Source organism: Egretta garzetta, unplaced genomic scaffold (genome assembly GCF_000687185.1).
Source record: "Egretta garzetta isolate BGI_Z169 unplaced genomic scaffold, ASM68718v1 scaffold887, whole genome shotgun sequence".
Taxonomy (NCBI): Eukaryota; Metazoa; Chordata; class Aves; order Pelecaniformes; family Ardeidae; genus Egretta; species Egretta garzetta.
Window position 1 is genome coordinate 1 of NW_009260144.1, and position 17,724 is coordinate 17,724.

The 17,724-nt window shown below is 33.9% G+C and overlaps 1 protein-coding gene across 1 annotated transcript in view; it reads right to left on the reverse strand.

The window, feature by feature from the left end:
- Nucleotides 1-9,788: 9,788 nt before the first annotated feature.
- Nucleotides 9,789-17,724, reverse strand: part of LOC104128861 (ryanodine receptor 2) — a gene marked incomplete at its 5' end in the record, with an annotated part of 147,072 nt that continues 139,136 nt past the window's right edge. The window contains 5 exons of the mRNA XM_035897117.1: nucleotides 9,789-10,906; nucleotides 12,532-12,583; nucleotides 14,029-14,129; nucleotides 15,392-15,456; nucleotides 17,264-17,420. Of these exons, the coding sequence (XP_035753010.1) occupies nucleotides 10,811-10,906; nucleotides 12,532-12,583; nucleotides 14,029-14,129; nucleotides 15,392-15,456; nucleotides 17,264-17,420 (471 nt within the window). The remainder of the gene's footprint in view (nucleotides 10,907-12,531; nucleotides 12,584-14,028; nucleotides 14,130-15,391; nucleotides 15,457-17,263; nucleotides 17,421-17,724) is intronic.

Sequence of the window (17,724 nt, forward strand, 5' to 3'; positions counted from 1 at the left end):
ATTAAGAACTTGCTGAAGATACATTTTATAATTTTATATAACAAAAAATTTTTATTGTTAGGAATGGATAGTAATATGCTTAGACTTCAATAGCAATGAGATCGGCTCAATATGATGTTGTTATCTGTTTTTTCAAGATAGAAACAGTGGCATTTTACTTACACATATAACTGTAGCGTGTCTTTTTCACTTAGGATCAAAAAATTTTTTGAGTTACCCTGTCAAAGAACTGCTTTCAGTTCAAATATGTCTTTTGGGTGTCATGGAAACATCATCTCGTACACATGCAGTCATTAAACAGAACTCAACAGGCAAGTACAAAGAGGTTACGTGTGTATTAAACATCGATTGCTTTCAGAGTACTTGATTCAAAAGCCATTAACACCTGATACGCTACCGGTCCCTGAATTCATGCTGGTTTATCATTCCATTTCACTACTTTGACCATAATTTCAGATATCCCGTGACAAAATATATATCAAAAACCTAGGTGTAGTGTTCCAGTGGTTTATTATGTTCTCAGCTAAATTTATTATCTGCTTTTGTCTTGTATCTGCTTCCATGTGCTTAACGTCTTGTCTCTGTGTTTGACATCATACAGAAATGTCTTTAACAATTTTTTTTCTGAACGTAAAGATCAGTTTCTAACCACTGAAATTTTCCTCTCAAAAATTTCATCTAATCTGTCATTTTGATGCATACTCTGTGTTAGCTACCATAATTATCTGTGAGGCTGCATATACAAGATTGCTTCCTACGTTACGGCTAGATTTTACTGTAGGAAAAAGACCAGAAAAGCAACCACATTTCTTCACTCTTATACAGGCTAAACACAGTCACACACCTTTCTCCAACAAGCTACTTTTTCGTTAAAATTTGTTTTTTAAAAATAATGCTTTACATTAGAAGTATCAATATTTAAAAAATCATAGTGCTTCATTCTGTCTTATTTACTGAGTCTTTCATGAAATATAGCATAAAATACTACATGAAATTTTTTAATATATAATAATTTTAAGAAAGTGAGGAAAAATAAAGCTTCTACATGCTAATGTGCCTCTTATTTATCACATAGGGAGATCAGGAGGCAGGTAATACAATACTCAGGAAAAGCAGTGGATCAGTTTATCTTTATCTCCTGATCGAACTGGTCTGCTATTCGTCAAGGAAGTACCGTACCTGGAAAGAAATAAACTCTTCTCGTTGATTCCTTATATTTAATCTTAAGTTTTAATAATATGTTCTCTGGAAATTGCTATACCTTATAGTCAAAGGGAAAAAAATCTCTCGAGTAATATTCACCCATGAGTTTCACGCAAACTGTGAATCTATAGCGCATCTGGGAGGTGTTAACTTGAAACTTTTTTCTGTGAAAAAATTACTGTATATTCATACTATAAATTAGAGCTTTATCTATCTTTAGCCTTCGGAAATGTTGATAAAGCAATGCAACATTATTCTTTTAAAATATGGAGGGATCACTGTGCAGTCATAAACGGGAAAAGGCATTTTTAACTAGGAAATCACTTGGTATCTAGAAGATATTTGTCCACTAATATGCAATCAGAAACTCCCTGAGTAACCTACCACTTTATTCAGTAATTTTGACACATAGTGTTTTTATCTATGGAAATAGATGCGCTCATATAAGCAGAACAGGTAAGAAGCAGGCAAAAGCAGTAGCTGACTTGTGAAGGAGGAAGTTATTAAAAGAAACTTGACTGACATCACAGTAATAAAATAATGATTGATCCAAGGAAATTATCTCTAATATTTTCGCATTTGAATATTGATACAATTTTAAAGACTTTTTTTAAGGAGTAAAGGAGTAAAGTAAGGACACCATAGTATTTTTTCCTTGGTAGTGGATTGTACAAAGACATATTCTCTCTAAATTAAAATTACCCATCTTCCCAAATATTGATCCAAGTCAAAAGACTGATTGATGTGTCTTCATAATTTAAAAAGCTTTGCAGGGATTGAAGGCATGGCTAGAGTTTCATCATATAATACAAGATTCCCAAGGCCAAGTAAGGCTATATAATGAAGAAATACCAGGCTTTGCTTCTGCACCAAGTTAATGAGATATTGCATGTCTTTAAACACAACAAAGAATTGTTATGTTCCACAAGACAACTATTCACGTCTTGCTTTGATTTAGTTTGAGCGACATATCTTTACTCTGCAATTTTTAAAAATTCATTTAATTCATAAATCCTGAAGAGTAATATATAACAGAAAATATAATATTTGATGTTCTACCTTTAGAACACAAAAACATGGCACACACTCTCCCCTACTTTGTCCTGCAATTTTTTTAGCAAGGGAAAGTCATCCTTTGGCTAAAGAAAATAAGCTGTGTAAATGTATTTGCTTATTACTGCATTAGTGAACTTTTCAGGTGTTTTCTATCACCGAAAAACAAAAAAGGAGACCACATCTCAAAGCTATATGACGTATATCAGATTCAACAGCTTCAATGTTTATAAGCATTTTCTGTCTTCTCTATCTACGGAGCATCGAGGGTCTTGGCATTATGCTCAGAGTAGCACTACTATATCTGCTTTTTCCTGAGTTCTCAAAAAAGTATGCGTGGAATGCTAAAGTATGCATAGTGTCTACAGACTGAGAAGAAATTCTGATTTATAAACTCAATATTTATGTTTAATTTGTTAAAAAAGTGATTGTATTTTTTATTTCTAAATAGATGCAAGAGTCAGCTGTGTGTCAGACGACGATGAACACAAACGTAGATGCTTTTTTGTTATAGAGTAGACATACATATATCCTTTGGAGGAAATGAACGTGTTTAGAGGAAACTGCTTAAATTAAGGTGATCAGGAAAAGTAGAATACAAACACGATGTTTTAGTATTAGATTACCATATAACATATACCCTATATAGATATTTCCAGTAAGCTGAGTATAAGCAGTGACTTTATATTAAATTCCTGATGAGTATACCATAACATTCTGTATTATGTGTTAGAGAAATTGTTTTCCTACTTTTTCATTCGTGAGTAAGGCATGCTGACTAAGGACTGGTTTTCCACCTGTTCAGGCGAATTTCGTTTGGCTGACATAGTCAGACATTCCTCATGAAACACGAAAGACAAATTTAACAGATTATATTCTGCAATCAATGAATCCCTCTGTATTGGTGATTATTATTCACTGTAGATATCCATAGCAGTATTTTTCAAGGTCAATGGCAGATGTTTGCCTTTTCAATTAATCTTTACAAGGTGAAAATTTTCATTTGGTAAAAAGATGACGGTTATTTTGACTGGTTTTTATTATCAGATAAATAGAGTTATATTGTGATAATAAAGTTAGAGGTTACAAAAGGAAAAGAGAAAGATAAAGGACATGAGAAACAGATTTTCAAATTTGTCCTGTGTTCGATGAACAAATATTTCTATTGAACAAAAAACAACATTTCTTTAAAAGAGGCACAGAACTATAAGAATTTGTCAGGTAGACAGTTTATCCTCAGTTTATACTTCAATTGCCTTTGAAGGGCACTTTTACTATTCACTATTTGTGAAAGAAATAAAATATAAAACCCAAAATTTTTCAAGAACTTAGAAAATTTCCAAGTAAAAAACCTATATATTACTCCTGTTTTTAAATCCTTTTCCATTTTCATTCCATTTTTAAATAACTCTTTATTTCCAGAAAAGCAATGTACAGCCTTTTAGTAGATACTAACCTACATATCTAGCTTTATGCCCAGCAACATTTGCCCAGAATGAACTGTGTCCATAACTGGATAGTTACATATAGACATAAGTAGTGTAAAAACACATTTGATATAACCCTCAAAGAGAAGTAAAGAAATTTTTCTTGGATTTTTGATTTTTTTTGGATGTCTTTCAATTCCAGTCTCCCACTTAATGATGAAATTTGAAAGTCTCCAAGAAAGAGTCTTCCTGGATAGCCTGTTCCTGTGTTATACTTCCTAGTGAAAATGTCTTTCCTACACTAAACTACAGAACCCGCTATTTATTTCCTTTGTCCTAGTACTTTGCAAAAAGTTTCCACATTCACTCTCAGCAGGACAGCTAGGATTTTCTACACTTCTCTTATATCTGGATGATATATTTTCTCAAGTAATTCTTCCCAGAGAGAAGAATCTTATGCAATGGTACTGTCAAAAACTACTCAGAAGATTATTTTTGCTCTTTTTTGAGTCTTATCAAGATGAGCAGACTCTTCACAGTGCATTCAAGATATAAACTATGGATTTATTCATTAGCACAACAATGTTCTCTGTTTTAATGTGTTGTCTATTTTATGCTACTGAAATTAATTTAATTTGCAGAATGTTAACTTTTTACTAGAAAAAGTAATCGCTGAAGAAATACTGTTGAAATGCACAAATACCTTCCCAAAAAGCTTCATTTTCAGAGAAACGCCATTGAATAACTCGTACAGAGATCGTATTAGCAATCTGCCGATAAGCATGGAGAACTGTTATATATGTTAATATATATAATATGAATGTTAATACATATATAATATGAATGTTAATTTGTTGAAGCAAAACAACAAATAAAGGAAGGGAGATGAAATAATGAAATTTACAAAAATTCCAGCATATTAATATTCCCAATAAAATATACATATTGAAACATTGAACAAAAATAATTATGAAAAAAGGATTATTATTTACAATTACATTTTTCTCTTTGTGATGAAAATAAGCTTTGTAATTGGACTGTTTACTCCACTTCTTTCATGAAAGAAATATAGCCTTCAAAAACAAAATATTGACAGTTCTCTAAGGCTAGTGTCTTTGGAGAAAAGTAGACATATTTATGAGTAAAGTACTCTCAGTAGGAATTTTAGAAATTAAAAGATTCTTTTCCTTAGCAATGCATTCACTTTTTGTGCTCTAACAGTTTGTTTTAAAGTGTACTCATACGAAAATGAGTGTTTGAGTGTTTCATTTACACAGTAAGTAGTTTCTACAAGAAATTCATTCCCATTTTTATTCTAAATTTTTTTTGCTTCCATAGTAGACCAGCTTGATGATGTCATATCAGAGGTTGTAGCAGTCTGCAATATATTAGCATAATATCAGCACTAGAGGTTAATTGCAAATTTTTTCAATTTTTTTCTATGTTGATTTTTAAATTCATTTAAAATGTACTGTATATTTTCACCATATAATAGAAATATTTGATTATCTAATGGCAATTATATACATCAAACAGGCTCCTTTCCCATTACAATAATCATTGTCTCTAATTTGCATTTATGCTAGTATTGCCCTTTTTCTGCAGACATGTCACAAAGACCTTGCACAGGTAGGTTTGTTTCAACTGCCGGGTAACCACAGTCAGAATACATATGTTTGAGACTTCCCTAAACCTTCCCTTTATACAAATTTCTCCTTGTGCAAGTAACAGGAAAAAATGTTACTTCTTTCAAAATAATTTTTTTTGCTCTCTCCTGGCCATTTATTTCGCTGAGGGCAATGGTCCAGTCACACTAATTTCCTAGCCAGTTGATATACTTAATTCCTTGTATCAGGATAGACCAGTTGTGCCTTGTCAGCACAGAGACGCTGCCTAATTAATTTAACTTTAATTTTTTCTTATGAGGATTTGTCTGTAAGTTTCTGTGGATCAGCACTCCTAGCAGCATGCTTTCCTCCCACCAGAGGGCAGAGCTGTAAAAGCAAGTGAGAAAGCACAGATGGTCTTTTGTCAAGGTAGACAGGGAAGGGAACTACTTCAGGACTGGATGCATTATGTCATCTATTCTTCTTCCTTCCTTCTGATCTGCATGAATGGGACGCTATGGCTCAAAGCTAAAAATAACCATTTCTTCAATATTACAGTAATTTATTTTTCTCCAAAGAAATATAACAACTGTTTGTGATCCTTTACTTCTTTAATTTCACTCATACAATGTTTTATTCACTTGTAGTCTTTGCAAGCAAAAATGTCAAGCCTTCTATTTTATTTTTCCAGGAACCAGCTGCAGGAAGCCAAAACCCCAATAATATCTTCCTAGGATACAGTGTGTCTACTTACTGGGAACTCCTTAAGGAGTTTGATATTCCTGGATATTACCTAACTTCTCTAGCTACTTTATCATAGTAAGATTTTTTATACACCCAAAAATCAAATTATACACATTTTGTTACAAACCATTTCTGAACTTTTTCCTAATAATTTCAAATGACCTTCAAGTTTCTGCCTTTTCTTTAGAAATCTTTCAGGCATACCGACTGTACGTATACCAATACTAAAGTGAAAAAACTCTCATACTTTGCTCAATCCTAACAGTTGCTACCATGTTTTACTCAAGAAAACACTGCAGTATTCACAAGTTTTTAACATAACAGTTTCTGAGAGAAAATGGATTGTGACAGATCTGCGTTTATGGCCAATACATAGTTTTAAATGAATTCTTGTAAAGCATTCTTAAACTTTCTTCTAACATATCTCAAAAGCTGAACAGGAAGGAGAAAATACCCTACCGCTAGTCAGGTGTTTCTTTTTCTCGTGAATGCAGGGTTTTCACATGAATGCATGGTATTTTTCCTTCAAAGACGAGACATGGAGAAAGAGCTAAACCATGCATCTTCACCTGAAATGCAAATGCACCATGCTGCAGAAATGCTCATGTTTTCAAAGATTAAAAGTGAGCATATTTTGTAAGTCTCATATGCTAAGTGAATATTGATTGTAGCACAAAAAAAAATGAAATAGATTACAAAAATATTAAAAATTAATCTGTACCTTCTTAAAGATAAAAAGCCCTGCTTAATAAAAGTTCTGGTTTTAAACCATTTACACTTATAAAGCTATTTTTAGAAAAGCTTTCTTTCATATTCTTTATTTCTTCTTTTTTTAGTCTTTTTTCTTTTAGTACATGGACTTTCAATGCCCTAATTTTTCCTGTGTAGTTCTGTTTTTCTCAGTACATTCATGCAGTTTCCTTCTATCCTACTAGCACTACTTAAAAAATTAAACAAATCTTGATATATTTCAAATCTCAAATTGCATGACCCACCATTATTTAGCTACCTTTCAGTGTCCCAAATATCTTTCTCAGATTTATGCTAAATAAGGACATTTAGTCTATATAATAGCAATTTCTACCAACCAACAGAGCAACTTGTTTGCAACTTGCAAACTTGTAGCATTTACAAATGTGTAAATTAAAAGATAGTGAAGTCCTGCAGTTTGTTTTAACTGTGCATTTTTGAGCTTTCACCCTACATTTCAGATATTTCAAAACTTTTCCCAAGAGAATGTTAGCCCAGAAATTCCCATCCAGCACTGAAATACATACATGAAACCTTTGTAACTGCAGATCAGCCCCTGCCTGAGATATTACAAAAGCAAGCGTATATCAAAATTTGCTTCAAATTTTGATTGGGAAGGCAAAATTATGCTGTTTCTCTGCCAGAGATATTCAACAACTGGCTCAAAGGATCTTCTTTGCTACCTAAAAAAGACACATCCTTTTGCCTAAATTTATATCCAAACCCCGCATAATTATGAAGAAAACTAGATGATAGCAGATTTTGCTTTTGTACAGTTAGTAAATATGCAGACTGCAGAAAAAAAACCCCCTAATTCAGAAAATATAAAAAGGGCCTTAAAAAAAAAACAACAAAACCAGAAATGAGGTAGCTGCAAAAAACCCTCTCCTATATTTGTTCTTAAATGTCTTGCAATTCTTAAGAAGTTACTGTAGTATGATATAATTTGAAATTCTATTTGCCACCAAGCCTATATGGTTTAGCATGGCTTTAGAAAAGCTGAAGAAAACTGAAAAAAGATGCAAATAAATACACAAATAAAAGCAGTTATGACTTAAGAAGGGAGATTGAAGGAGCTACACTTGCAAGCATAATTATTAGACAGATTTAATCAAAGAAAATAACAAGCCATGCTCTCTGTGACAGAAATCTTACCCTTTGACAAGAGTCTGTTCTGGCTAATGAACAAAAAAATTAATACACACTATTCTGTGGAAAATAATAGTACATCCTGTGAATGCTTTACAGGTGATTTTTTAAGCAAAGAAGCAAAGGGAATTTTTCAGTGCCTCCGAAGGTGGTAGGAATGTTATCAAATGAATTACAGAAAGAAACATTAAGGCAAATCATAAGCGTAATGCTATTATTCATTAGTAAGTGTCCTGTAGCTGTTGGAAGATACTACAAATTAAATATTCAACAAATCAAGCACGTTAGTGGCCAAGATGAAGGGAGTAGTCTTGTAGTAATGCATGGGCAAAGGATATTAGAGCACCTGTTTCTTTAATTTTCTGTGATTGTCTCAGACTTAGGCTTTAAACTTTTAGGGAAAAGAAAGATGCAAAAGCAGATCTTTGGAAGACAGTTTAACAAATGTCAGGCAACTCAATTTTAAGTTGAACAGTATATAAAACTTTCACAAATGATTCACACCTCAGCTACTCTTCCATTTAATTAGTGTCTCTATTGCCATTCATGCCTTTGTTTCTTTGCCGAAATCAACATTTGTGCACTAGGACCTTCAGTTTTAGAGCTCTCCTCAATTCTCTGGGCATTCAGAGTTAAAAAGCAACAATAACTTTTCTGCTATCTTCAATAAAGGGCAGGAATTCCTCCTGAAAATTACAGGTTTTAATACTTTTTTCAGCAGTGAATTCTTAATCTTGCAAAGCCTCATGAACCAGTTCTTAGCTGTAGAAATTTGCCTCTCTGAAAGCTACAATTAATTTAATACATGAAGATTTTTGCATACTTAAAAAGCATATGATTGTATGTAGATCTCATCCTGAAAGATGCTAGTGTTTAAGTGTGGCTTTAGGTATATATTTGTTAAAAATCATACTTGGATTCAACAGCAAGGATGCCCGAGAAGCTTTTTGGCATGGGAGTTGAGGTTAAAAAAATCATACTTTTATTCTGGTATTTGCCTACAAAGTCCATTTGAATTTGTTTTCAGGACAAAGGCATCTTGAAATATCAATCAGAATAATTATCTATACCTTTGTAAAAAAAAATGTGCAAAACCAATATAGTGCATGGGCCTGTCAGAAAAACATTCTCCTGCAATTGCCCCTTCTCTAAATACGCAAATCCTAGAAAAGATGATTGTGATGAAAAAAGATGAAAGTGCTATACGGAGTTGTGCCAAACAGGGAGGAAAAAAGGAAAAAAGCTGGACTCAGTTCTGCTAATGGGGTGAAAGTGGTTGAAACCTGAATGCAAATTGTTGCTTCTGTACCTGTCTCTCCCACCATCACTTGCCTGCCCAGCCTCTGGCCACAAGTATTTTAGAATTTGAGAGAATTTTACCATTATCCTCCTAAGGAGCCCAGTTTCAGAAAAGCAATATTCATAATCTACTGAACTGAAAGCCTGGCTTTTAAGAATTCAGAGTTAGGTTTTTTTAAGGATTTTTTTCTTAGTTATAGCCAAATATTCATACAGCCAGTTTATTTTATGACAAAAGTGTGGCCTGTAAAGTAATGAAGTGGAGCACTGGAACAGCAAGAATTCTAGGAGAGAAGTCATAACCCAAAACATTTGTTAAGAAAACAGCAGCTTAATTCTATTTTGAAGCTGGCATAATTAATTAAGGTATTAATAAAAAGACTCCATAACAAAGAGCTCAGATGCTACCAAAACCATCTTTTTTCCATTCTGAATCTCTCTTTTTATTTGTAAAGAATGGCATTACAATTGAAAAGTACTCAAAATGCAGTGATGTACACATCATTAGTGTTTCATGATGCAACTGATGGAGTCCCTGAATGGATATTGCTTCAGCTTTGCTTTTAAAAAATAATTTAACAAGAAAATCTTCAACTCCACTATCAATCACAGGTGGCATAAATGAAAGAAAGAAAAAGAAAAGAAACCAATTCTACTGTTAAATTCCTAACATATACATTGTTGGCTGATGACAGTTGTTCCAGATGTACAATAAAGCCCACAACACTTTATTACTATGGATATAATTATTGTGACTGTTTTTTCATGTTGATCATCTTGCTTCTGAAGGTTGCTTTTTGATTGTTTTAAACTTGCATAATAAACATGCAATGAAACAGTTCTTGTTAAAGTGTTTTTTGCAGTCATCTTGTTTTCATACAAAGATTTCATAAAGGTGCAGTGTTGTATCAGAGCATTACCAAAATAAGAGCAAAAGATAAAGAGGAAGGTAAATGTGAAATCAACTGGATGAGAATAACCTAAGCTTGTCCTGAGACACTCCAGTCATTAAAAAGATGTGCACAATCAAATCCCTTTCTCCCAAACCCACTAAAAGCACAAAAAAATTAACTTGGAAGAAAGGGAGGACATAAAAAAGCTGATGTCATCATGCACTCATCTTCTGCATAGCTCAACCCACATATAGTAAGGCACTATTTCCCCACAACTTAGTGTCCACAACAATCCTTTACAGTGCTCTGCGAACTACACATAGTTCCTTCCAGGATGACGAAATAAACAGATTGAATGAGTGTTGCTACTATGTCACCCTGTGTGTGATCAAGGGTATCATCTGGCAGTTTCAGAAATAAGCTGTCACAAGTCTCTTCTTATGTGTGCATGTTATGTGTAGGGATATCTTTTGTGTGTGCAAATGGTTGGCATTTTTCCAGAGTTGCTGTTATTTTTAATTTTTCTTTACTCCAGTGTTCTTAAAGCAAATACACAAGAGAATAAAAGCACAGTTGGGTCATTAAAAACACAGCTTTGGTGCTCCAAAAAGCACACAACTTTGGGGATTTTAGACATTCCCAAAAGAGTTGGGACATATTTTCATCTGTAAATCCTCATCTCTTCTTAGTTGAGCTGGTCTTCGTATTGTTTTCGGAAGCAATCACCAGCAGGGAAAAACTCCCAGCATCGTTCTTGATACATTTTCCATACATAGGATTCCTGAAAGAAACACAATTTAAAAAAATGTAATTTGATTCAATAAGAAAGCACCAACCATGACTCCCGCTTTAATGTATATACTGCTTTGCTTTTTCAATTCTGTTTATATCAGGTTGTATAGCAATCCGCAAAATCATGTTAATGATTCTAATCAGTTTAGAGTAGCTTTTAGATATTTGGTCACATAGTCAAAAAGCACTAGAGAAACACATAGAAGAGGAAAAGTTTATTTAGTTATTGCACATCCAGAAGCACCATAAAGCTCAATTAAAGCTGGCCACAAGACAAATACCAGGGTAAGCAGAATAGTTTCTGTCATAGAAATTTGACTGAATTTCTTGATCAGTCATTTCAAAATATGCTTACACACAATACATAAACCAGAATGGCCTTTAAAATTATTTCTTAGAAGAAAACTATTTTCTGAATCAGTGGGTTGGTTTTTTCTTTCTGATTATTTGGTCAGGTAAGGCTATGTTTCTAGGCAGTATGTCAATTTACTTCTATTTTAATCACACCACTTAAATGTGCTTTTTATTACACAAATTCCATGGTAAAAAGGGCATGTGTTACACAAGTTATAGAGTCATAGTAAGATCAAGTCCAACTGTAAACCTAACACTGCCAAGTCCACCACTAAACTGTGTCCCTAGAAGTAACATAGTACAAAGTAGTCTCAATTTTCAACTTATCAGATCAAAACTGACTGGGTAGTAGAAATCTGGTTCAGTAAATACAGTAGGACACAACAAGAAAAGAAAACACAAATAAAAACAACTTTTAAAAAAAAAAATCTCAAATGACAAATGGCTACTAAAATGTAGCAAAGCAAATAGATAAAAACTGATCCTGGACAAGGCTGAGAACATTTATGCAAATAAGGTGGTGATTAAAATTGCCCAGTACATACATTAGAATTCAGAAAGAGTAAGCTACATAGATTTATAGCAAATAATCCCTCTGACTCAAAGCTGTAGGGCTATGCATTTGATGATATTCAGGTTTTTTGTTTTCTGATCTGCAACTTGGGAACATTTTCTTAGGCAGCTGCAAGCTTTTTACTAGAAAAAAGTAGTGTGTAAATGTAAGACATTCTTTTACTGACTTTAGGTATAGTTAAAGGAAGTTTACAGATGCACCAGAAGTTTGAAAGAACAGCAGCAAAGAAGAAACCTTCAAGAAAAACTTTTGTCACAGATTTAATTTTACATACATGCACATGGTGTTTCATATGGACTTATCCAGGAATGTAGACACAAAAGATTATATATAGATAATAATAAAGGACAAAGACTATTAAAAAAGAATCAACAGGGAGAAATGAATACTTCTGCTTTCACAAGGTGCTTAAATGTTCTGTTTCCCTTTTTTTTATAGTCTGTATTTATATTGTGTATAAAGTAATAATTTAAGAATGACAGGTCAGATAACAAAATAGGAATAGGAAGTACTAGAGAACTGGTACACAACCTAACAAGCACACTAATTTCTAAGAATTGTTGAGAAAAATGAGAATTAACTTTCATACCATATAGGGAACGTAGTTTTGCCAAGCCTGAATGATTTTTATTTTAGGATCAGTCTTTTTTAATAAATATTTTCATTCATAGTGTTGTTCAACATACCTGTCCTGTATGCTCCGTTTCATCTTTGTTAATAAGATACATCAGAAAAAACCTACAAGCAAAGAAACAGATACTATGAATGCAATATTTTGAAACATCAGGCAACCCACAGAGGGATGGATATTTTTCAGCATGTACTGTGAGTGATAATGCTGTCATGGACTTACAAGTTTCAGAGTTCTATTTATGATAATATTCCCAGACACATGAAATATACTTTCCTGACAGCGTAGACATCCAGTCATACTATGCTAAAATGCAAGAGTTTGACTCACAGTAAATAGCAACTCAGTTTAAATGAGATTCTCTAAGCTTCCTAATCTGAAAAATCTAATAGACTTCTTTGCATGTGAACACCAACATGGAAGTAGACAGAGAACAGCCATTGGAACTTTTTCTTTTTTCCTCTCCTCACAATGAATAAGAAATGCTGAAGACAATTAAGAGATTTCTCTTATTGAAATTATACGTTGGTGATATTTTACTGGTTTATGTAATCCAAGATCAACATGCATAAAGAGAAATTCTAATTTTAAAAACACAGTAGTCATGGAGTTTTGAGATATCTGACAGACACTAGGCAATGTTTTGAAAATTGCACTCATAATAGACATTCTCTCCAAACATATGTTTTTACATATGTATGTTTTTACATATAAAACATGATAATGCACAAAAATATTAAAAAATATTTCTTTAGGATGACGCACTTAGAATAAGTATGCTATTGTCTGTTATTCTTTGTAGAAACAAAATCGTACACAATGGTTCTTTTAATGTATTTTCTTTGCGCAACCTGTTTTTCATGTAGAAGTTCTTTAGTCTCAATATTTTGTGTACCTGCAATGTTAGTTTATAGACACGGTCACAATCCATCCATTGCTTTATACTAAGAGCACTTTGGCACTGGATTTTCATATGTATTTGACAGGAGAGAAACAGTATGATACAGTGACTGTGGACTTGATTGATAAATTATTTTATTTCTAGATTTAAAAATACCAAGTTTAGTCTTGGTGGACCTGATGCCCCTGGAGTGATCCCTCCCCTGTCCAACTCCTCATTCCAGTTCCCCTACCCTCCTTTGTCCCAGTTTCTCTTAGTCAGCCTCAACACTGCACTCAAAATATTTTGTCCAAAGTAAGTTTTCCCTCTTTTGTCTTACTCCTTTGCTTGTGCACTGTCTCCACCAGTCTCCAGGCCCAGTTCATAGTGTTCCTCTGTACCTTATGCAACACTTTCAATTTTACAGCTCCACAGCCACATACTAAGTTTCCAGTTTCCAACTCTCACACAAACTTGGTGTGTCAAAACCAAGCTGGAAACAAGAAAATATTGTTCATTCCTTGCATTCCTTGCCACAGAATTATATATTCAGACAGCATGAGTGCATATCAGATCCAAATAGTACTGAACCTTCCTTATGTAAGAGAGCTAATCTGGTATTTGCAGAGGCTGCAAGGGTCATGTTAAGGAGTTAATTTTTGCTGTACTCACAAATAATTGGCCAAGTTGTGCTCCTGTAGAGTGTGTGTTTCAAAGCCATGGGGCACTGTATCAAAGTAGTCATTTCCTATTCCACAAATAAAGCACTTTGTCTAGAAGAAAGAATACAGAGCACTTTAATTCTATATATAACCCTGTCCTCTGTGAGAAAAGACCAATAAAAATATAAAAATTTTCTTTAAAATGACAGGTCATCCTGTACTTCATATATCATGTTTTGTGCTGAACAAAAGGGCTTTTCTTTTAATGATTGGGACTGGATAGCTCAGACAAAACACTTGAATAGCAGTTTAACTGCCACCAGAATACCTTCTTACTGTTTAAAAAAAAAAATAAAAAATCTTTGCCAACCATAAGTGAACAAGGAGAAAGAATGGCATACAACAGTCAAAGATGATTTTTATTTTATTTTCCTTTAACTCTGCAAGTAGCACTCACTGTAATGTACGGCAATATTTACCTTGATGCCTGTTGTATTTGTCCAGCTGAAATTGAATATGCTCAAAGCTTAGATTACAAAACACAGCAGGTTTGCAACACTTTTCTGATTTCTTATTGTCATACTTATAAAACAGAATAGAAAACTGCCAAGTATGGCTTACTTTCTCACATAGATTAACCAAAGAAAAAATACACCTGAGATTGTGTAACATGACAGTGTCAACATCCTGTGTTAGAAACCTGTAGTTTGAAATAGCCACAGAGGTGTAATTCATAATAATATACACCAATGTACAAAGATTTTTCTTCTTTCCATAAATGAAGACAGAGATTAGTCTAAACTTTAAAAAGACTTGAGAAAATAAGATCTAAGACTTTTCACCTGAATTTTTGCTGTCACTGACAGCAAAAAACTGACCACACTTGATCTGGAGGTATTAAAAAAATCTGGAAAAATATCTAGGAACTGGCAAAAAAATCCAAAATACACAGGATATCAGTTTAGACAACCTGGGCTTGTGTCCCTTGCAAGGAGACGTGCAAGGTAGCAGCTAGCACCTGTCAAAGCATAGCATACCCCTTTCACAAGAGTCTTCAAAGAGTTGTCAATGCTATTCAGAACCTGGATGTTTTCTTCATAAAACTGTCTGAAAAGAATTTTATTGGGTACTAACAGAACTAATTACATGAGTCCTTATATTTTAACAGATACAAAAAGTCAATTACAAAACCATGTCAGTTATTATTTCCATCTAATGAACTGAGATGTGAGACTAGAATCTCATCTGGGACATTGTATGATATTGGACCATGTACAGAACTATACTTTCCTCTTTGTTTAAAAAACTAGTTAGATTGCGTTTTGACTGAAAACCGGAAAATAGGCTATGGTTCATTAACTGGATGTTCTTACCTCCATGTCTTCCTTAACTTGCTCTTGCTGATCTCTTAACTCACCAAAAGCATCAATAATTAAACCTAGGGTTTAAGATAAAATGATAGTTAATGTTCAAGAACTGTGGCAAAGAATATTTGGAAATCCAGGGATAATGCCAACAAAGACTATTACATGAGAATCTTGTGCAGAAACAATAGAAGCCATATACATTCTAAAGACCACATAACCAACTCAATACATGAAGAAAAATGAGCAAGTCAAAGAAAATGGCTACCAGTAACATGGCTGGCAGTACCATTTGGAATTATAAATTTGGACAAGCAGACTTCTGTTGTAGTTACAGTGCTCTAATCTTGACTCAGTACATGATGCTTGTGGTTTTACAGTGACGGAGGCTTTACTATGGAAAGATACTACTGTATGTTTAACATAATTCAGAGATTTATTACACAGCTGTTGCAGAGAGGCCCAGAGCTCTGTGCACCCATTGCAGTTGTCATATAGTACAAGGTTCCGCTGTCAGAGCTCTACAGAAGTAAGGTGTCATTTCAAGGAAATACAGAAAGAAGAAAAACCAGCACAGGCTCTATGGCTCAGATTATAAATTCTTTATGATTTTCCCTTTACTTACATCAGTACAAATAAGGACTAACGTCACAATCATTATTGACACTACTGAGCTGTAAAACTGATGAATACCTGATGAGAATCATACTCAAAGATTGACATCTAAGGCCTCTACTCTTCAGCCACTCACAAAACAGTATGAGATATGCCACTTCAGGCTATAAAAAAATATTGCATCCTTCCCAAACCCTTTAAAAAACTTGTTGCTTGAGTAAGAGTTATACACAAGTTATACACAAGCTCAGAGTCACTTTCTACACTTCTTTTAAGGAAGTGAGAAAGCATACTTACTGCTGTCAAAATCATTGTAAGTTAGCTAATTGTTAGCTGACAGAAAGCAATAAGGTATTGCTATTTATAACAGCAACTGGATCTAGCAAAAATCATTACATGTTTTTCCAAAATCAAGAACATTCTTCCGTTAATTTCTGCAGACTTCAATAAAAGATGATGATCTCGGCATTTGTGACAATCTTTTGAAGGTATAACATGTAAACAGATGGGGCTTTTAAGTACTTTAGATAATAACATTAAGCATCATCAATACAAACATAATAGAAAACCCTGACTTCCAAAATTCAGTATCAGTATCAGATGACAACAGGGAGCCACACTATCATCAAGTAGTTTCACTCAAATTCAGAAGCTAACCTGATGGCAGCTGACTTTCAATTGTCATTAACCAGGACATACTAAAGCTGTTTCATATCAAGCACCTTTCTTTACTCTTTGACATTGTTCAGGTAAGTACGCATCACACCAAACAGAGGATTTTATGCAAGAAAATATTAAACTTCTTAAAGCTCTATTCCAATTTTCACATCACTATGACCAATCTGAAGATTTGCCAGACAGTCAAGAACTTTAGATGCTGGGAAGGGGAATACTGACAGCACACGTTACTGATTTTGTTCACATAGGCTCACAAAGGTGCATTTATGCTGAAAGACAACTTTAAGGTTAATCGCTTTCTCATCACTTCCTTTGCTTATCATTTACAGGAGGCTTTTAGAAAGGGCAATGAGAACATAGAAACTCTAGTGACAGCACTCTTCTCACAGCAAAGATCTTGATTTTACAGAGACTAGGAAGAACAGTGTATGGAGAAAAGCCAGCTGTGTGTGATTTCCTATATAAATCTGTGCTTCATTATCTGGCCTGGTGCCCTAGTTGAATCTTAGGTGTGTGATTACCATAGCACTAAGATCTTTGTACTGCTAAGTAACTCTTTCAGTCTCACCATTGTTTACAAATACATACCTTGAATAATTGCAAGCAGGATGACAATCACAAAAAAGAAGAAAGTTATGTCAAAGATAATACGATAGATTTCATATTCATCTCCTGCCGGATCCTCTATTTCATCACCAATGCCTCCACCTGCACGTACTCCAACATACATGTGAAACATGTAGCACTAGAAAACACAAAACAAATGGATACAAAGTTTGTCTGCAGCCAAAAGTAAAAATACGCATTGCTGCATTTTCAGTAATTGGCAGAACTGGTCTATGGTCTAGGAATTATGCTATGTCAAGTCATCTTTTTCTCTGCTTTGAGGTTATGTGTATTTCTGAAGAAGGCAAGATGCTGCTGTGCAGCTGAAGCTGCATTATTTCATGTGCCGTCATTATATAGCAGTTCAACTACCTCTAGCCCATCAGCATACCATTATTCATGCACAATTGTTTCACTAATGTGCAAATAGGAAATACCATTGC